The sequence below is a fragment of the Xyrauchen texanus genome, chromosome 45 (genome assembly GCF_025860055.1).
Source record: "Xyrauchen texanus isolate HMW12.3.18 chromosome 45, RBS_HiC_50CHRs, whole genome shotgun sequence".
In the NCBI taxonomy this organism is placed as follows: domain Eukaryota; kingdom Metazoa; phylum Chordata; class Actinopteri; order Cypriniformes; family Catostomidae; genus Xyrauchen; species Xyrauchen texanus.
In genome coordinates, this window is record NC_068320.1 from 7,174,591 (window position 1) to 7,196,452 (window position 21,862).

Here is a 21,862-nt window from a genome sequence, read left to right on the forward strand (position 1 = left end):
CAATCCGTGCACCTATCAAGTGGCTCATTCTGCATGACACCGCTGAGACTCACAGCATGTGGAGGCTCATGCAACTGTACGCGATCCATGCACAACTTACCACGCCCCCATTGAGAGCGAGAACCACTAATCGTGGCCACGAGGAGGTTACCGTATGTGACTCTATCCTCCCTAGCAACCTGGCCAATTTGGTTGCTTAGGAGACCTGGCTGGAGTCACTCAGCACTAGGGCTGGGTATTGAGTTTGATATATTATTGGCACCGATCGAATTGCCTCTAATCTATCGAGTATCAAAAAATGTCTTGTACCAAATTGTACCAAATTTCGATATCTAAGGGATTAATCTAGTCAACGTCAGTGATAAGCATGTAGCATGCTAGATGTGCCCAGAGACGCGGCTCACATGTGAGTAGTGTGAATGCATCCCAACCCCCATAGATGGAAAAGACGTGGTGACACTTTCTGTGCGTGGTGACATAGACCAACGTAACGTTAGATATTGTTTGGATGTATGGCTATAGATGGATGCTAAAAATGCTTTAAGGTTGACAGTAACTGATCAAGTTTGACTCACATTAAACTAGTTATCTTGTTAAACCGTACTTATCCTTAGGGTTGGCTGAATTAACAGTTTAGCTTACTTGTTTCCTCTTCACATAAATGTAATAGCCTCTGCCCCTGCTGACCCTGGCATGAGGAGACCAGAAGGTTCAGGAGATGAGTCTTTGAGTCTGTAAAAAAAGTCAACAAACTGAAAAAATGAATTCAAAGTTTTTTTGAGGTAATGTTTGTTATCTTGTTAAAATGGATTTCATAAAATTTGTATCGGGAAAAAGGTATCGGTATCGATATCGAATTTTTTTGAACGATACCCAGCCCTACTCAGCACACCCTGGATTCGACTCTATAGAGGTGGTAGTCAACAACAATACTCGCTGAGCTACCCAGGCACCACTGAAAAAGTGTGTATTTAAATGTTTATCCTGGTGCACTGCCTTGCCCCATAGACATTACTGTTTGTGCAAACACAATTTTTGCTTTTTATTTTACAAATGGATGGTCTAGTCAAAGTTATATTCTGTGGTGTTAGAGCTTAACTTGGTTTGAACCCAGAATAGAACCAGATGTGTACCTGCGCTGCACTCTAAACTCAACATCAACAGACTCATGTACACAAAGCGAGACACACGCTGAGTGAAATAATGCTGTTGTGATTTTAATCAGCTTTAGTGTCTCTGTGTCTTCCTGCTTTAATGAGGAACAGTTGTCGATCTATCCGGACCACAGATGCTCTCACTGTGAACGTGCAGACAAGCCCGTCTTACTTGCTATCTTCCGGCTAGTTTCAGACCATGCTATTAGATTACAATCACAATAACACTTCATTTCTCTCTCTGCAGTAACGGTACAGCTGGGAAGATGAATGGCGCCTTGGAACACTCGGACCAGCCCGATCCGGATGCTATTAAGATGTTTGTTGGCCAGATTCCCCGCTCCTGGTCCGAGAAAGAGTTAAAGGAACTGTTTGAGCCCTATGGAGCCGTCTACCAGATCAACATACTGCGAGATCGCAGTCAGAACCCACCACAGAGCAAAGGTAAAAGTCTGTTTTCTCTCTCAGTGTCTGTCACATAAACACATGTCATCACTACAACAAGGTGTTATGCCTTGACATGTAAACCAGCAGAGTCACACATGCAATGTGTTTCTTATTTTGGTCTAGATCTAGGTTTGTTTTGCATTTTCATTATAATCAGAAATATCTTGTATTTTTACAATTTAATTTTGCACTTTGATAACAATTGTAACGATCTTATTTTGTACAATCTAGTGTTGTTTTGCGTCGTGATTATAACCAGAGATATTGTTTAGTACGATCTAGTTCTCCTTCTGCCACTCACTCGACATTGTGTCAAATGTAGTGACACTAGGCGTCTTTCTTGAGAGCCTTGCATACCTCTGAACTTGAGAAAAGGCCAATGAGAAATTGGCAGACAGAATTTGCATGTCCCGCCCCAGACATATGGTATGAAGGGAAGCGGGCGTGCGTCTGTCAGGCAGATTTGTTCTTCGGAGCCGAGCGGTTGTGCAGCAGCAAGCTGAAGTTCACTACTGTTCCACTCACCTCTGTTGGCAGAGCACTGCTGTTGGCTCTACAGCGCATTATCAGCGGCTTTATCCTTCTCTGCACGCTGTGCTGTCCACGCCCCTGGGCGCATCAACAGGCTTCTGTCTAAAAGAGTGCTTACTATTAAAAGAGTATATTCCCCTCTAAAAGAGTTTGTTTTCATTCACAAAAGAGCAATACACAGCAGGCGTTGAATGTCCTTTTCAGGATGCATATTTTTAAAGATGCCCTTCCGCCTCTGTGTAGTTCCTTGATGCGGTCGATATCTCTCCAAGACTGACGGTCATAGATGCTGCCTCATGTGCCTGGGTAGCGATCACACTGAGGCAGCGTTTGTGGATGGTTCATGTACTCACTGTGAGAACGTGACCAAGGCAGCGTTGCAGTCGCGGCTTAAATTTCTCAAGTTGAATACCACTTCAGGACCCCCATACCCCCTTTTCGGTGGTAAAGAGGCAGATGGAAGCTATCTCACACATCATGCCTCCTGAAACGGAAGACCCGGGCAGTCAGATGTTCGCTCTGGAGCTGGTATCAGGACCACCCTGTCCCTGGTTCTAAGATCAAGGGATCTTAGAAAAAAAAAAAAATTTTGCTACTGTAAATAAAAGAGGGGTCATGCAGCCAGTGCGTGCCGTTCTCACGGTGGCCCGGTATCAAAATCCTACAGTCCCAGTTCCCTGGACGCTGCTACTTCGACTCCGGACCCGCGACTGCCCATCCGGTGCTGAAGAGTTCTGAAGACGCCTCTCCAGGACCTCTTCCTCAGTCTCTAACCCGCCCCCCTGCCGGGTGCACGGAGCAAGCTAAGTGCTTTGAGTCTTTTCTCAGCACCCAAGCCTTGGGATGCGCTTTTGCCTCCCGACACGTTATTACCTGCTCCCCCCCCGCTACATCAAAAACTAGATGGGCCACGGCACATACCGTGTAACAATCACCCCTTCTTGCCATCAGACTTTCAACCCTTGGACAGACCTCTGCTTCCTGCGGACCGGAGACACCTGGCAGCAGGTGTCCAGACGTGTCGTGGTCACTACAGGCGCCTCTCAACAGGGTTGGTGCGCCGTGTGAAACGAGCACGCTGCCGCTGGCCCCTGGACAGGACCCCGACTGCGTTGGCACATCAACTGCCTAGAGTTGCTGGCTATTTCTCTTGCCCTACGGAGGTTTCTCCCACTAATCCGGGGCAAGCACGTCTTGATCTGTTCAGACAGCACCGCGACGGTAGCGTAAATAAATTACCAAGGCGGCGTGCGCTCTCGTCATATGTCACAACTCGCCCGCCAACACCACCTTTAGCTAAACATGGTCGAGATGCGCGATGTTGACAAAGCCGGTGCGTGCCATTAAAAATCCCAGGGCACTTCCCAGGGCACTTCTCGTAAAAGAGTAGGGGTGTAACCCCGGTGTCCTGGCAAAATTCCCTACATTGGCCCTTCTCAGTCATTGCTTCCTAATAATCCCCATCCACAAATTGGCTCTATAAGTCTACTCTCTCCTCACCACCAATAGCTGGTGTGTGGTGAGTGTACTGGTGCACTAAGGCTGCCGTAACATCATCCAGGTGGATGTTGCACACTGGTGGTGGTTGATGACAGTCCCCTGTTCAATGTGTAAACTATATAAAAAAAATGCAACAACATTTTGATTATAATTGGAGTGATCTTGTTTTGTACGATCTAGTTTTGTTTTGTGTTTTGGTTATAATCAGAGTGATCTTTATGAAATTTACCAATTTACATAATATTTGTGTGTGCTATGTCATACTCTATTGGAATTAATTCTAAGTTGAATTTCACGTCCGCTTCACATGAAAAGCATTATTTGTGCGCCACTCCTTTTGTGTACCTTTGTAAACTTTCCAAATCAGTCACGTATGAGTTTCCATATCAGGGAGGTGCTGCCTTATAAGGCACTTGCCTATGTAGCCAGGAGACAGCAATGCAGTTCTCTTGGTTTTGAAATAGAGCTAAAGTGTAGGCGTTCACCTCGGTTCTGTAGAGTTGCACAGTTAACATTCAGACAGGAAAATTGCATGTTCTCTTGCATAGTGCCACCAATGTCATTTCCTCTCTTATTGAAGATGAGTCAGGGCCGAGTGGGTAAGCATACTCAACCCACACACACAAAATGTGTTAGAGCTCTCCGTCAGAGCTGAGTTGTGTGATTGGCTTTCAGTGATGAGTGCTACTGTGGTTCAGTTATCTGCAGTTAGAGTGTCTCTTTCAGGTCCAGTTTCATCAAGGCCTATGACACAGCTGCAGAGCCCTAATGGCCGCCACCAGCCTTCAGCAGCACTCTAGCCCATTTTCATTTAGAAAAAGTTTGTCCGCGTGCAGTACCGGATGTTAAATTAGACAGTGTTGGTGGACAAATCTTTCAATTAAGTCATGGGGTGAGTGTTAACTTTCTGTGTGTCTCTCTGGCACTGTCTTTCCCTGTGGCATGCTCCAATTATGGCTTTTTCCCCTAAAAAGTGCTTTTCCACCTTTTGAAATTACCAATTAATGGGCAGATTAAGAAGTGTGCCAGTTAACAGGACTCAATTTAAAGTGTCCTAAAGCAAGACGAAGAATATTAGATAACCTGAGCACTTACCCTTTTTCCACTGAAATGACGCTGATGCTCATGGTGGGGGATTTGCTGAACTGCTTTCAGAACTGACCTGCATTTTCACTGACTTGCTTGAAAGATTACATAATACTACAATTACTATATTTACTGCAAACATAGCACATTTCGTAGTCTTTGTTTATGAGTCTTACTCCCAGTTTTGAGAACATATCTTACAGTCAAAAGTAATTAATTTCAGCTTCTTTACTTCATCACGAGCTGGCTTTGATGTAACAAGTTATTTAAGTATATAATGAATAAAAATAAAAATATCCATCCATCCATCCATCCATCGTCAACCGCTTATCCTGTGTACAGGGTCGCGGGGAAAATAAAAATATATGTGATTATAATCAGAGCGTTCTTGTTTTGTACTATAGTTTTGTGTTTGATCATAATCGGATCGATCTAGTTATGTGTAATTTTGTTTTGTTTTGCATTTTGATTATAATCGGAGCAATATTGTTTTGTGCGATCTAGTTTTGCGTTTTGATTATAATCAGAGCTTTGGGTTTTGTACGGTACGTTTGTTTTTTATTATAATTGGAGCAATCTAGTTTTGTGTAATTCATTTTGTTTCCCATTTTTATATAATCGGAGCGATCTTTTTAAGTATAATCTAGTTTTGTTTTATGTTTTGATTATAAATGAAGAGATGTAGTTTTGTGCAATCTAGTTTTCTTTTGCGTTTTGTTTATAATCAGAGCGGTTTTGTTTTGTACGATAGTTTTGTGTTTGATCATATTTAGAGCGATCTAGTTTTGTGTAATTATTTTTGTTTCGCATTTTGATTATTATCGGAGCGATCTTGATTGAAAACGATTTCGTTTTGTGAAATCTAATTTTGATTTGATTATAATCGGATAGATGTTGTTTTGAGTGATGTAGTTTTGTTTTTTTATTATAATCGGAGCAGTCTAGTTTTGTGTAAACTAGATTTGTTTTGCATTTCGATTGTAATCTGAGTGATCTTGTTTTATACGATCTGGTTATGTTTTGCACTTCGATCATAAGCGGAATGATCTTGTTTTGTGCAATCTATATTTGTTTTGCGTTCTGATTATAATCTTAGTGATCTTGTTTTGTACAATATTTTTGTGTTGTTTAATTATAATTGGAGCAATCTTGCTTTGTATGATATAGTGTTGTTTTGTATTTTGATTATAATCGGAGGGATCTTGTTTTTTATTATCTAATTTTGTTTTGCATTCTGATTCTAAACAATTTAGTGTTCTGATTATTGTACAATTTAGTTTAGTTTTTCGGCTTGAGTAGTTGTTGTTTTGAAAACTTTACGCAGTGAAGAAATGTCCCACCTCCTGAGCCACTAACGATACCAGTTCCTGGTTCGAAACTTGCATTTTTCATAGGCCTATACAGGAGTTATTTTTCACAACCCAAAACTGCTTTTCTTTTTTTTATGTAAAAGTGCAGAGTGGTTGGAGATTGGGTACCAGCACCATGTCGGTGGAAAATGGGCAACACTCAACATCCCAGCAAGGATGTGTAACAGTGCTGTGTTGCTGTCTCATCTACGAAACTCACACTTACTGTGCTAGTTCAGACTGGGACGTCTCATCCTGTGAGCTGTGTGTCCCTGCCAGGCCACTGTAGCCCAAGCATCAGCAGGGAGGTGCTTCCGAACAGACGGGCTCACAGATCGCCTGCCCTCTGTGCCCCCCGAGTGTGTGTGTGTGTGTGTGTGTGTGTGTGTGTGTGTGTGTGTGTGTGTGTAAAGAGAGAGTGAGATAGAGAGAGAGAGAGAGAGAGAGAGAGAGAGAGAGAGAGAGAGAGAGAAAACGGTTAGAATGAAGGCTTAGAATATAAATGCACCCAGAGGTGAAGAGCAGGAATTGTTTATCAGAGCCAGTCTGCAATTTAGAATGAATGCTCGCGCACGCTCACACACACACACACACACACACACACACACACACACACACACACACACACACACACACACACACACACACACACAGAAACAGACTGTCCCTTGTTGATTGAATGATGCGAGAGTGGTCCAGGGCTAAATGGCCCTGAGCAGCTGGGGTTCTTTTGTAAAGATGTATTCCTGCCTGCCTTTTGAAGTCCGTTTCACATACACACACACACACACACGCATACACGCCTACATGCTCAAGATGAATGAATGCATTTTGCGTCTGCATCCTTTTCAGTCCCTGGACACGTAGCACAGCCGTAGAATGATACAAGTGTGTGTTTGTGTGTGTTTGTGTCCTCTAAGGCAAAATGTAGATGTGTTATGCTAATGCATTGAAATGTATTCTAACAGATGTGTGTGTGTTCATGGTATTAAATAAATAACTGCAGGGCATTGGACAGTCTGTTTCGTATAACGGATCAAAAACTGAATCAGAAAATATTTGGAATGATTGGTCTTTGTTATTGAAAGTCAACATAAAATGACACTCGCAACCCATTTTACTTCCATTATGTGGCATGTTTCCAGGTGAAACAGGATAATCAACAACAACAGCAAAAAAATAAGGTGGGATTTATTCCATTAGGAATGGTTCGGATCATGAAAGTTGGCATTCTGTACTATTAATGTAATATTATACATTTTGAGGACTGCTCCTCTCCTGAAACACCATTGACACTTGTCATTTGTTTAACTTAAGGGGTCTTGGTGACGTTAGTCGAAAACAAAAGTGTTTTAAGAGTCACAGAGAGTTGTACAGCTCTTCTGACCTCTTTGTCTCAGATTGTCAAAAGTTTTCAGTGTCGCAACATGATTTAACACAAACCACTGTCAAGTGGTGTGAGGAATGAGTCACTGGCAAAGTCAAGAAGGCCTGCATTTCCTTCTCTTTTGCTGACAACACTAGAACCAACAAGATCTCCATGCAGGTATTAGAGGACTGTTTCATATTAACTTATTGTTTTGAAGGCAGCAAGTATATGGTTAATTCCAAAGTAGGAAGCTGATATGTTAAGGCAGGAGTTCCCAAACATTTTTGGTAAGCTGAACTCCCTTGATCTTAGAAATTTACTTGAAGTACCCCCTGATATTTAAAATAAAATTTCATTTTACGTCTTTGCACTTATTTTATTAAACCCTTTATTACATGTATTGTCCTTTTCTTATAACATTTATTAATTTTATTTTATTTTATTGACCATTTGGCATTTCTATCCCAATCAGATATTGCACTACTTCATTATCTGCCACAGTAGTAAAATTTACAACAAAAACTTGTAAACTTGTCTTTGTTTATCTGTAATTTCTGTTTTCATTTTCAAATTGACTTGTATAATATACGTATATACGTATACAGTATGTATGTCATTTCTGATCATTAAGTTGTATTATGAAAGATTAGTATTATATTGGCCATCGGTCACCCCACTGTAAACATTGGCCATTAAAAAAGAAACATATTTGTTAACCATAATAATAATCAGAATTAACCATTTTTCCACCATGTTGCTCTAACTGTAGGTTGTTTATGCTTGCCAAGCAACTTAGTAACTTAGTGCATTAATATAGAAACTAACTGGTCAACACATAAAGTCGCAGGTGTGCACATATCGGCTATTATACAATGACTTTGTTACGTGATTCATCCAATCAGAGTAGGAGCTATATGCTTTATAAACTTTCTTTTCGTCTTTCTCTTCAACAGCCTTGCGCAACTGTAGGGTGCCTACCAAGTCCTGTTTTAGTGGAGTGTTACATAATACTAGTGGAGTATTATAGGCTCATGTAGTATTACTACTAGAGAAGATGTTGAGTGTTTAGGCTCATGTGGTATTAAGTAAAATCTTTGTACACAAAATGTTTGCGAATATTTCCCCTACATCAAATGTTTCAGAATTGTCCTTAGCCTCATACACACACAGTGCCTCTTTCCTGAAGCACGAGCAGAATGAATTTCTGTGAAAACGTCATAAAACCAGTCTTACACAACTTGTCGCACTCAATATGACATTCATGAAACATGTGCAGAACCAAATTCTGTGTAGAACATAGTAAAACAATTATTACGTAAATTATGTCTCATTTGACAGTTGTGCAAGAATGGTTTACAAATGATTTACAGATATTGGTTCTGCTTGTATCAGACAATTTGGATGAAGTATCATAGTGCCAGCGCTAAAAGGCAAACAAGAAGTTCTCTGCAAGCTCTTTTCATTTGGAGTTCATATTGGTGAAAATAATGTAAATGCGGCTTTATGATTTGAATAGCCGCGATTAATATTGTGGAAGATGAGATTTTAAGAGATTTAATGCCCATTGCAATGAATACTCAACCTATAATGACTAGTTCTTGCAAATAGTCAACCTCCCACTTTCACTTTGGGACACGTTTAATGTTACTTAAATTGGTGCAATTTTAGTGCATTTCTGTCTTTTTACTATGGAATGCTTTGTTTGGAAAATAGTTTGGAAAAAATGCATTTTGAAAGAAAGCAATATAGCCTATAGAGTCACATTACAGCATTTTCATAATCTATGATTAATCACGATTAACTATGGAAAATCATGCGATTAATCGCTATTAAATCGTTTAATCTACTAACAGCACACATTTTTACACCTTGCAAATTTTTTCAAAACTTTGTCTAGTTCATCCTCATAAGATGTTATTGAAGCAGCCTGGGAATGTGTAAACTAGGGCTGCAACTAACGATTATTTTGATATTCTATTTATCGAATGATTATTTGAATATTCAGCGATTATTGCAATGATTATTCAGCTTGTGCCCCAACTTAAAAGGTTGTATTAAACATGCTTACTAACAATAAAGAGGACACAGTTATATTTAAAAAATATCTCTAAATAGCATTCACTGAATTAAAGGGGAAAAAATACATTTTATTACATTTAATTCAGTAAAGAAATTCACTGCCAAAATTCCTATTGTTATCAAGTGTTTTTGTCTTGTTTTCCTTTTAAAATTGTCTAAAATACTTAAAACAAGATACATTTACTTGAGAAGCAACATATAAGATATTTAGACTTGCTTTAAGAGAATGTATCTTAAATATACAGTAAGTGTATTTTGTATATAAGTGTATTTTTTCTCTTGGTTATACTTCTGCGAGTGCAGTAAAGACAAAATGTACTTATATTCAAGATCTATTGTTGTGTATTGCCAATTTTCTTTGTGATAAGAAACACACAGTGACACATATATTTTGATTCAATAAGTCACGAGCAATCACGTTATAATCTAGCTGCATTAAGCATGTGCGCTCAACCGGGTGCAGTTTTAATCTCTCCCCCTTAGAACAGGACATTCGTGCAACTCATAGAAGAGGCGCTGACCGCACAGAGAAATGCCAGTTCTGGAGTTTGTAGTTATTTACATGACCTGCTTCCTTATTATTTGAACTTTAATAAAGCTATAACGCATTAGATATAACAGAATTTAAGAAGTAATGCCTTTAGAGAGATCCAGCTCCAATGTTTCCACTACGAGATTGCTTCTGTTTTTAATTATTTATAATTTTTGCATTATAATTCCCTTATACTTTGCGATCTTCATCACCTGAAGCTGTTTGGAAAGTTTAGAGTGCATCTGGACTGTGAGCTGTGTAATTCTTCCTCTCCTCAGTCAGGTGCGAACTGCAGTGCTGCTCTCGCGCATCATCATTAGAGTTTAATGTGATCTCATGTTACGTTAAATGAGATGACTATTCGACAACGAAAATTTGAGTAGACAATTTTTTATTATCGACGTTGTCGATGACATTGACTAATCATTTCAGCACTTGTGTAAACATGATTTTGTTTCTAATTGGAATGATTGACACCTGTGCACTACTGTAAATTGTATAAAGTCAGCCAATCTGATTGGGCCTTGCCACTTAGAGAAAACTATTACCATTTTTGTGTGCAGTATATGCATCAGAAAGTCTGTGAATCGTCAGTGGATGATGGTCTGAGACAACTTGTCATTTAGCAGATGATTTGTGTTCAGAGGGTCTTCTAGTACAATAATTCAAGCGTGAGTGCTCCTGGAGTAACATGAGGTCAGTCCTTTGCTTTAGGCACAATGATGATTGATCAGTTCTGGGATCTCATTAACACCTCATGTCCCAGGTCATCGCTAATTGGGAATGACCTGCAACCTTTTTGTTAATAGCCCAGAACTATTCAGCCGCCACCCAGAACCAATGTCAATGCTGACTGATGGGAATATTTTTATAATTTGGGAAGTTTAGATGTGCACGATTAGCGGTTGCATGTGTGTGTTTGTGTCACTGGAAAGAGGGTCGTTTTGGCCTTGGACAGGAATGCACTGTTGCCAGAGACGAGTGAGAGTCCTCAGTTTATCCTGCCAAAGACACACATTCTCTCTCTCTCTCTCTCTCTCTCTCTGGCAGTGAAAAGGGATTCAGTTCACTCATTTTTCCTCTCTTTTCTTTCTAAATAATAGATGCCAGCACTCTCAGCTTGCTTTGGCCGTGCACACACACACACACACACACACACACACACACACACACACACACACACAAAGCTCCCCAGCTGATTTGTTTCCATCAAACCTCTCTGGTGATCTTAAAGACTCAAATTTCATACGGTATGTGTGTGTGTGTATGTCTGTATTTTTCTCCCATGTCCAGTCAAGAACAGTTTTGAGTGTGGATATTGTAAATATACTCATTTTTATTTTACTGATGACAGAAATGGCACTGAGCCATTCATACCTCCACTAAAAATCACCTTGACACCAGTTGGTTGAAAATCATAGCGAAAATGGCTCAAAAAGTGATGAGGAAAGTTATGAGGAAAGGTCTCATCAACTGTGATTAATCAATATGACATTTAGTGCATCTCACTTGGTAAAGTGAGATGAGTGGTGGTGGTGTAGTGGTCTAAGTACCATAACTGGTAATCTGGTAACCATGCTGGTTTGAGCCCCACAGCCACCACCATTGTGTCCTTGAGCAAGGCACTTAACTCCTGGTTGCTCCGGGGGGATTGTCCCTGTAATAAGGGCTCCGTAAGTCGCTTTGGATAAAAGCGTCTGCCAAATGCGTAAATATAAATAAATAATATAATATATAAATATAAATATAAATATAAAATCTCATTGGTCCATGTTCCACATAGCTGTAGATTCAACGATTTTGTTGCTTCCTGCAGCATTAGCTTTCAAATGGCCTTTATTACAGTCCACGTGTCGTCACATCCGGCTCCAAATATTAGCGTAACCAAACATCCGCCCATCGATCTGTCTATGGACAATCGCAGTTTTTCTAAATAAAGCCAAATTGGATGCACTTGGCAGTAAACATCAGCCATTTAATCATTTCTTTGGAGTAACAGCACTTCACCATGTGTTATCTAGCGCTTTCATGTGTAAAAGTCTCTAAGCGAGGTGATTATCAGCATAAAGTTTTCCCAGTTCACGAGGAGCTGCGCGTGCTGTTCAGCTCACTCCCAGAGTATTATTGCGGCATGCTTGCCTCCCGTTTGTGAATATAATACAGTTGTAGTCACTGGGACAGTTTCATCTCTATGTTTTATTTACATTGCATTCGGTCGCAACTCACGAGTGGACGCTTCAATCGTCGTACTCAAACCACGAGGATATGACTTCATATTTACAACGATTTAACCAGTTCATTTCTGTAATCGGACTCTGGGATGAAAGCGCTTCTTTATTTGAACATTTTTAAATGGAACATATATAATTCGTGGAGATTATATAATGTAAGGACATGAAAGCAATGCGATCATTATCATCGCAAACACTCTTTTCTCGGAATACAGTATACGTATTGTTTTTGTGACTTCCTTACTGAATACCCTTGTCTTGTTCTAATGCTCTTTAATGTGTAAATGTACTCTTGTTTATATTATATTCTTGCATTCCGCTAATAAAACATTTACTTATACTCTGTGAAGTGGTCCCCGCTCACATACATCAAGTTTAAAATAATAAAACAACATGACACCATTTTTCTATACTTCATTATCCATGAGTAATGATTGTAAAGTGAGGTTTGGATTAAGTTTTTGAGATGAACTGTACATAAAATAGGTCATAATAATTCCACGGTGTGGGCACTGCCATTGAAACAGACTGCAGCGGAAGTTGTTCTACGCTAAAAAGCGAAGCTTCCGCTCTGCTAACGTGGAAGAGTGATAAAGGCCTATGAGGTCATAAAAACACGTTTTAATAGTTGGCGCATCGTGCCTGGTTGGGACACTTTTGGAATCTATCAACTTCTTGTTTTCTCTCGCTATCTCTTCTTATCTTCTCTCCTGTGTAGTTTGGCAGTGATTTGTTTGACAGCAGTGAGATTGTTTTCTCTCTCAGCAGGTAGTGAGACGAATAGAAAAGATCAAATCCACTTGGCTTATTGCATGGTTAAAATGCTTACCTCTCTCTCTTTATTTCTCTCTATCTCTATTTTCCCAGGGTGCTGTTTTGTCACATTCTACACACGGAAAGCTGCCTTGGAGGCCCAGAATGCACTGCACAACATAAAGACCTTAACTGGGGTGAGTGTTTGTTTATCTGCTCATGGCTGTCTCTCTTAAAGCCAGTGAGGTGGAGAATTTCTTATTCAAAAGTCACGTGTCACAATAGTTTTTAATCCGTTATTTATTATTTTTTTCTGTTTTAGAGGTTGTAATTCAGAAAAATATGTGAATTTGGGTTAAGGAGACAGTGGTCTTTGTCTTAAGTCAAAGAGGAACTTTAACGAGTTTAGTTCCAGATCCAGAGAGAGATAGTTTGGTTTTATGGATTAGTGGAGTTTCCTGCAAGGGTCAAAACAAGGTTAGGGCCCAATGGATATGGAAACAACAGATCCACTCATTCCGAGGCTAGGGTATACAAGGTGGAACACTCACAATTAAGCCATTGCTGTCATGAGGAAGCGCTAGAAGATGTAATCGCCAGTAAACAACAAGAGACGGGTCAGGAGATACCTGCATTTATATAACTTGAGTCTGAAGAATATAAAGACAGCTTTATGTGACTAAACCTCTGAAGAGAACAGTCAAATGAAGTATACATTGAAAGGCTCGCATTCAACAGTACGCAGACGCTAAGCTTTCACATAAAAGTAAGTATACTTTGGGCTTATGACTGCTTTCTGATGCTTTTTACTACCGTCAACAGCAGACACAAGCACTTACGACACGAAAAATTTGCGTCACTGTTTGCGAAATGAAGCGGTACGTGAAAACCGAAGTATACTTTGGCTTTGAAGCTTAAAATATTCTCTACACAATTACATGAACTTAATCACTTCTAGGCGCACAAGCTCGATTTCATGCACAGCTACATTCCGAAATATATCAAAACAAAGTTCATAATGTAATGGGGCAATTCCAGCGTTAGAGACGTGACACAGCATAAATGTGGCTCTTATAATGTAAAACAAGTGTGCATGTTTTTCAGATAATTCCTTGTCTCTCTGGAAAATGACTTTTGTTAACATAAAGAGAAAATATAGTCATTTGATCACTTTTTTGCAATCATAAAATATGGCTGTTTTATGGCTATTTTGTTTTAGAAATGGTGCATGCCTCATGTGAGGTGGACAGACAATGCTATTTCATAGAATAATACATGATAGCACTATAATACAGTCAAATATAGATCTAATTGAACAATTTTAAAGGGTTTTGTGCCTTTGCTTAAAATGTAATTTTTCCATGGTATGGTTGACATTTTCGTGGAATTGCTCAATGCAATTATACGTTGCATTCTTGGCATTACCGCAACAGGCGCTATAGCGTATTTATAGTGTACGTATATGTTTACAGTATGTTTCTACCTCCAGTATGTATTTGTATGTGTGTACAGAACAGTATAAAAGGTTACTGTCAACTGCAGCTAATCAAATAAAATAAAAAGTAAATAAATAATAATAATAAATAAATCCCCTGCGATGGACTGGCGACCTGTCCAGGGTGTCCCCCGCCTTTCGCCCAATGTTAGCTGGGATAGGCTCCAGCCCCCCGCGACCCTGTACACAGGATAAGCGGTTGACGATGGATGGATGGATGGATGGAATAAATAAATCATAATGAGATGATTGTTAAAACAAAAATACTCACATATACACCCAGAGAGAGGGGGGAAAAAACACTTTAAAGAGACTCTCAAACGCAAACTTAAAGATGAAACTGTCAGTATGTGTGAGTCTCTTTAAAATGTTGTATTTATTCATGTCATCTTATTGTTTTTAAATATGTCATTCATTTGTTAATGTTGTTTTCCTATTCCAAAATCTGTAGCCTACGGCAGACCTAAAGAATTCACGTACAAATATCACATCAATTGCAACATAATCAGACTACCTGTGTGTGCGTGTGTGTGTGCGTGCACGCACGTGCGTCTATGTGTGTGTGTGGGTGGGTTTTAGTGTGTTGTGTGTGTGTGTGTGTGTGTGTGGGTGGGTTTGGGTGTGTTGTGTGTGTGTGTGTGTGTGTGTGTGTGTGTGTGTGTGTGTGTGTGTGGGTGGGTGGGTTTGGGTGTGTTGTGTGTGTGTGGGTGGGCGGGGTAGTTTACAAGGACATTTTTTTAGGTTACAAACTGGTAATTGCAATGGTATTATGCTATAAATGTGAAATTTCTAGTGTCCCCATAATTCAGATCGCTTAAAAAAACATATGAAGCACATTTATTTTTTAAATGTAAAAATGCAGAAAGTATTTGGTGAGGGTTAGGTTTAGAGGTAGGGTTATGGGATAGAATCTATAGTTCATACAGTATAAAAATCTTTATGTCTATGGAGAGTCCTCATGAGGATAGCCGCACCAACGTGTTTGTGTGTGAGAGAGAGAGTCATTTTATCTTAGAGCGAGAGAGAGCGAGAGAGAGCGAGAGAGAGCGAGAGAGAGAGAGAGAGAGAGAGAGAGAGAGTCAGAGGATGATTGAAAGCTACAGAAATGTAGGACATGTCTTTAAGTGTATCTTAGAGTATCCACCAGCTGTGAGTGTTTCTCTCTCTCTCTCTCTCTCTCTCTCTCTCTAAGATAAAATGATTGCACATTTGTTCAGTGCACTGCTCATAGAATTCAATACAAATACAATTCAATATTGTGTGTATGTGTGCTGCATGTTAAGCACACTCAATAACAAGGAAAGCACAACATAATTCATATTTAATGACATTTTCTTTTTACAATAATTAATCACCAATGAGGAACAAATGTTGTAGTGATGTCTGTCTGATTTATTTCACTAAAAATATAAAATTCACAGCAGAGACTTTTTTGAGCATATTGAGCGGTGACACGATGATAATCAATCTGTGAATCTTTTTGTCCCAGTCATTGAGTCAAACAATCTGAACCAATTCACTAAAATGAGTTGGACTTCCCAATACTAAAATGTCTTTCCATAAATGTGTTTTTAATCCAAGTTCAGTCATTTCTTCATTTTTAGGGCATCACTCCTCTGAAATAAACCACAGCAGTAATGGTGTCTAAATCTAACAGAGATAATGTCAAAATCAGCAAAAAATTTACTTCATCGTGATCCAGCAATAACTGTAAAGCAGTGTCATGTATTATACATAGATCAGAATGATGCCTGATTAGATTTCTGTGCACATTACACACACACACACACACACACACACACACACACACACACACACACACACACACACACACACACATACACACACAAACACACACACTGGTTCATCCTTACTGCTCTATTTGAGAGAGTTGATTAAAATGTTTCCACAAGTGAGTGTTTGTGTAAGTGGTTATCGGTTTATAACTCTGACAGATGTTATTCATCAAAGCCTGAATTGGTATCAAGAAGGTCTTGTGCTTTTTGTGTGTGTTTTTGTGTTAGTGTTCACTCTATTAGTGGTAGTTGAAGTGTGTTGTTTTTTTAACTGCATATTGTAGAGTGCTCCAAAATGCATGCCAGTGTGTGTGGTTGAGTGTGGCAGCTTATAAAATCCCCACTGTGTGCCCATCTGTCTGATTCTTGTGATCTTTTACTGTGTGTGTCCTCAAACTCCTGGACTACACACACACGAACACGCCAAGAAAACCAGAAGGCCTTAAAATGCCTTGTAAACCGTTAGTAGAACAGAAAGAGTTAAGGAAAGTTAGGTGTGTGTGTTAAAGTTCAAAGGTCAACGGTGACATGGAGTAAATTATATCTTCAGTCATTTCTGACTGCCATTAAAATTTCATCCAACTCAAGAGTTATGGGGCTGTCACTCTGTCTTCACCCCAGACACTGTGACTGCATTCAAGTGTGTGTGTGTGTGTGGGTGTGTGTGTGTGTGCATGTGTGTGATTTGTGAAAGCACACATGCATATTTAATGAGAAATAGGTATCGGAGGTGGAGAGCATGATCCCTGTAATTAGTGCCATGGCCTTTATCGAGAGAAAGATCACCCACACAAGACCAATGTGAGGACACGCCGGGCACACAGAGATGAATACCAAATACAGTATAAGCTGACATTCATAAGGAGACAGATGTCATACAGAGCTGTGTGTGTGTGTTAGACAGACTGACTTTGGACTGGCATTAGATCAAAGCTGGACTCAAACTGTTGATCCACACATACAGCTGCAGAGAACTCAAGAGGAGGAGAAAAAAAAAATTGTTTAAATCGAAGAATGAATGAAAGTTTCGTTTTAGGGGGCGAACACACAGGACGGGTTCATGCTTTCAAAGATGGAGCGCATGCAATAAAACAGAACACATGGGTCTTGAAATGTATTATTTAGGCTTGTTGTCATCAGTGATATGTCTAATTTGCTTAAAAAGTAATTAGCTACTGTTATCTAATTACTTTCTAAAGTCAAACTTGCATTTTCAGTTCTTGTAATTACTTGAGTAACATATTTCTAATATAATATATTTATGTAGATTACATTTAAAACATGAATTGCTTTAATATTAGAGTTGTCATGATGAACACGTTAAACATGCGATTTTTAAAAAAAAAAAATTTAATGTGTTAATTTTTCTTAACTCTTTCCCCGCCAAACACGGAATTTTCCGGGTTTTATGAAAAAACGCTTCCCCGCCAAACACAGAATTTTCCGGGTATCCGTGTTTTAGGTGGTATACGGTAAGGAAGACCAGCGCACATGTTTTGAAAGAGTACGCAACTCTTTGATCAAAGAAACAGACTGCGATCGTCTCAAACGTCAAGGGGAACGCCATACTAATACTAAAGCACTTGTTTTTATAAAAATGCCTTTTTCTCAGCTTTTTGTCCGAAATGTTGTTTTTGACAAAACCTACCTCTGTTCAAGTGGCAATAAAAAAAGAACAAATGAAGATAAAATAAAATCGTTTTTTTGCCTAAAAGCAGAGGCTCAGATCTTTATTTTGATATATAGCATCTTCATATATTCATGGAAGAAAATATTCTGCGGGCCATTAAAGTTTAGCGAAAATCGTCAAAAACCCTGGCGGTGGCTGGCAACTTTTTTTAAAAACGCTGGCGGGGAAAGAGTTAATCGCGATTAACACATTTACCCTTAATACAGCATAAACAGCATCAGCCGTTTACATACAACAGCGCTTTGTGATTGCTTGTATTACTACTACACTACTAAATCTAGAAAATAGCTGTAAACGGCTTTAAACAAACAACTTCAGCATTATGGCTCATCACAGCTGAGAGACACAACAGACTGATTGATTACACAATGGGTGCTGTTTAAAATGGCAGAGGACATTGCGGTTTCTATAGTGATCGACTCTTGTGCACCAGCTATCGCAAAATAAGGAGAAATGCCCCCGCATGGATGCTGATTTTACAACTGAGAAAGCTGATCTTCATAAAGCTAACAGCATCTCTGCTTGGGAGTGCTCTGCAAGCACAAATGCGTTTTTTATGACTGTACAAAATTGTTCCTAATTAAAAAAAAAATTACTTGTTCATTGAACTGTTGTATATTAGCAATATCACACTCACAATCGTGCTATATGGCCCTAAATCAGCACTGCTGTGATTACCACTGCTGATGAATGGCCATATCGCACTTTTGCTTGTGTGATATTGCTTAAATATATGTATATATGTAACTGCTATACAGTTTGGGAAAAAATCATAGAATTTATTGTCACACAATAAATATTGAAATAAGTTTGTTTATTTCACTCTTTGTTTAGATTATCATAGTTTTAAATATGTAAAAATGTGTTGTTTTGAAGCAGATTTTCATTGTTTCATATTAAAAGTCAAAAACAATAAAATATTTGCATAAAAGGTATTTAAAAAGTACAAAAAATAAACGATGAATCTCTGGGAAAAAGTTTCCAATTGAGTTTTAATGTGACAAAAAGACTGCAAGAAAAAAAGTTTAAATCGATTGGTTTTATTTAGAAACACCCATGCATGAGATACCTGGATGACATTTGCCAAAATGTGCTGTATGCAGGATTGGAAGTATTTATTTTTAAGATAATAGCTGAACTTCCCTCACAGAATTATGTAATAAATGTAATGAGGTCCAGTGACAATATTGTAGCATACAGTTTAATTTTTTTTATAGCTGCACTGATTTGTTTACCATTTCACATGTTACTTTGAAATAATAATAGGTTGTATACAGTGTTTGCAGACAAAATGTAAGCTTGCATTCTGTATGCACACCCTCTTATTAAAAAAAAACCCCAAATCAATGTATGTCAAGAGATGGAGAGGACAAATACAAGTGTGTGCAAGAGAAAGATGGAACGCAATAAACGTTTCATCTGCAAAGTGCTGACAAATCACCTTCATGAAACCCCAAACACATGCGTACGTCTTCATTCCGTTAGTCTACCGAGGTGAAGAATAGACGCTGCAAAAAAATGACGATACATTAACAAGATTACAGCCATAATGTAGTACATCAGCGACAAGGTTGATTGTTTCTCTGTGCTAGTGTGAGTGTTAACGAGTGTGCTGAAGTAAATGTGCAGTGCTCTGTTGTCAAGTGTTTGTGTGTAATGTAACCCGTGTGTGTGTGTGTGTGTGTGTGTGTGTGTGTGCGTCCTGTGTTTCAGATGCACCACCCCATACAGATGAAGCCCGCAGACAGCGAGAAATCAAATGGTGAGTGTTTGTATGCATCTCTTATTTGTCTTGGGTCATCCGAATGTACGTTTGTACTTTGGGTTCGTCTCTCAGTGGATCTGTGTGAATGTGTGTGTGAGGGACTGAGAGATGGCTGAATTATTGAAACCTAGGAGGATCATGGGTCAAGAACAGTTTAAGTGTTTGCCCTGGCAGTGACCCACACACGTACACACACTCGTATAAAATCGTATTGCTCACAAAACAATTTTAAAGATGTGGTTAGGAGTCCACCGAAATGGTGCTGGAGTTGTCTGCAAACCTCTCTCAAAATTGGCCTATGTTTCCTCTGACTTGAGGGCTAAACAGTGACGTAACTGACTGGTGGGACTGTTCAAGTTGTATTTACCCACTTCCGACCTTAAAGTGTTCAAGTCAATCATAAGTCATGGTAGCACTTCAGATGCAGTGTTAGTGCTAGCTATTCAGCTATTGGCTAATAGTAATGAGCTAGTCTATGTATACCGTATAATGTTTATGTTTTGTGGAAATACTTCTGAATCAGTGTGTATTTGAATATTTATGGACTGGCCCCATGCACTCCCATTGTAAGTGCCTAACTGTAATGGCAAATTTCGTTTTTTATTAATAAACGAGGGCTTACGTCGAAATTAGTTTTCATTGAAATTAACATTGTGCCACAAATGCTGTTGATTGAGCTTAACTTGTATAGAGCGCAACCGTTCCTGCCCACTTTTTTAGGTGCCTTTGTTCCTAAAGTATCCAAAGGGATTTCATCAATTCTCCATAAAAGCAATGTAAGCCATGAACCAAACCAACCGACTCCAAGGTGAATCACAACATTACAAATTTTTATTTGAAGCACAAAAAAAAGCGTTTAAAGACAAAGGTACAAGACTGTGTACTTAAAGTCTTTAATAAAGTTTTAAATTTGTTAATTATAAGCAGAGAAACCATCTATTTTCAGTTAATTGCAAAATATATACACATATTTAAGTAGTTTTAGAGTGTAGGGAGGCCGTCTCGATTACATCATAGAATTGGGTGTTCCCTGCAGAGCTCTTTTGGTGCACTTTGTTGGCTGCAATTCTCTGACTGGTGGGTCTTCTAGAATTCTGCTTGAAAACACATATTTGTAGAAATGAAGATGAAATAATGCAGACTGATGGCTTCAGAAAAATCATATCCCATCGATTAACATCCTTGGAGCACACATTATGTCTGTCTTTAATCTCTTCAACTCTGCAGGTCTAAAATGGGGCGCTATGTCACGGAAAACGTTTACGCTTAAAATGTTCTCTGAAGTTTCTGAATACATAAGTCAGGCATATGTGGTATCGCTTGAAAGCTTAGACTCTGGACTTTTCATGGATGACAATCACTTCTACATTTATGTTACAAAAAAATAACAAAATAAGGCTTGAAAGCATTTGTGTCGCAAATCAGCGCCACCTAGAGGTCATGTGGTAGAAATATTAATTTGAAGTCTTTCAAATAGACATGTTAAATCATGTTAAATAAAAGCTCTCATTCTCAGCAACGTGACTGTACAGTTTGTTTTGTTGCCCTAATACCACAGTTAGAAATATATATTTTTTGGCAATTAGTCCACAGAATGTATAAATGATGAGCTTTTAAATTGGAGTGTGAGAAATTGCAGATGGCAGCCCAAAAATTAGTTGAAGAGGTTAAAGGTTTATGAGTTATTGTTAAAAAAATATTTTGCTTATGGAGAAAATGAACTGGACTTGAACATTTTTTAGCGAGCAAAATAAGTGAAAATGTGGACACTCACTGATGCACAACCACTTCTTCTATGTTCATACATCTTCTCCTGTAGTTAAAATACATCAAAGGTTGATTTTACCTTTGACATAAACCAGCTACCTTCTTGAAATTGACATCAAATGACGCTTCTCAGTGAGGTCGGGTGTTGATCGATCTGCACCGACAAGTCGGATGTCCGACTCAGAGTGCAGTTCCAGTGGTTATGTTCAAGTAGGAGGTGGGAGAACATCCTGCATTTTTCTTGTTTATCCAGTTTAAGAAATATTTCAAACGACTTAAGGAAAACAGGTTGCGAATGCCATTTCACGTAGACTTCAA

The 21,862-nt window shown here is 39.0% G+C and overlaps 1 protein-coding gene across 18 annotated transcripts in view; it reads left to right on the top strand.

The window, feature by feature from the left end:
* Positions 1-21,862, top strand: part of celf2 (cugbp, Elav-like family member 2) — a 209,125-nt gene that overhangs the window by 136,678 nt on the left and 50,585 nt on the right. For all 18 annotated transcript variants that reach the window (XM_052118476.1, XM_052118472.1, XM_052118474.1 and 15 more), the window contains 3 exons: positions 1,402-1,598; positions 13,146-13,228; positions 19,726-19,774. In XM_052118476.1, the coding sequence (XP_051974436.1) occupies positions 1,402-1,598; positions 13,146-13,228; positions 19,726-19,774 (329 nt within the window). The remainder of the gene's footprint in view (positions 1-1,401; positions 1,599-13,145; positions 13,229-19,725; positions 19,775-21,862) is intronic.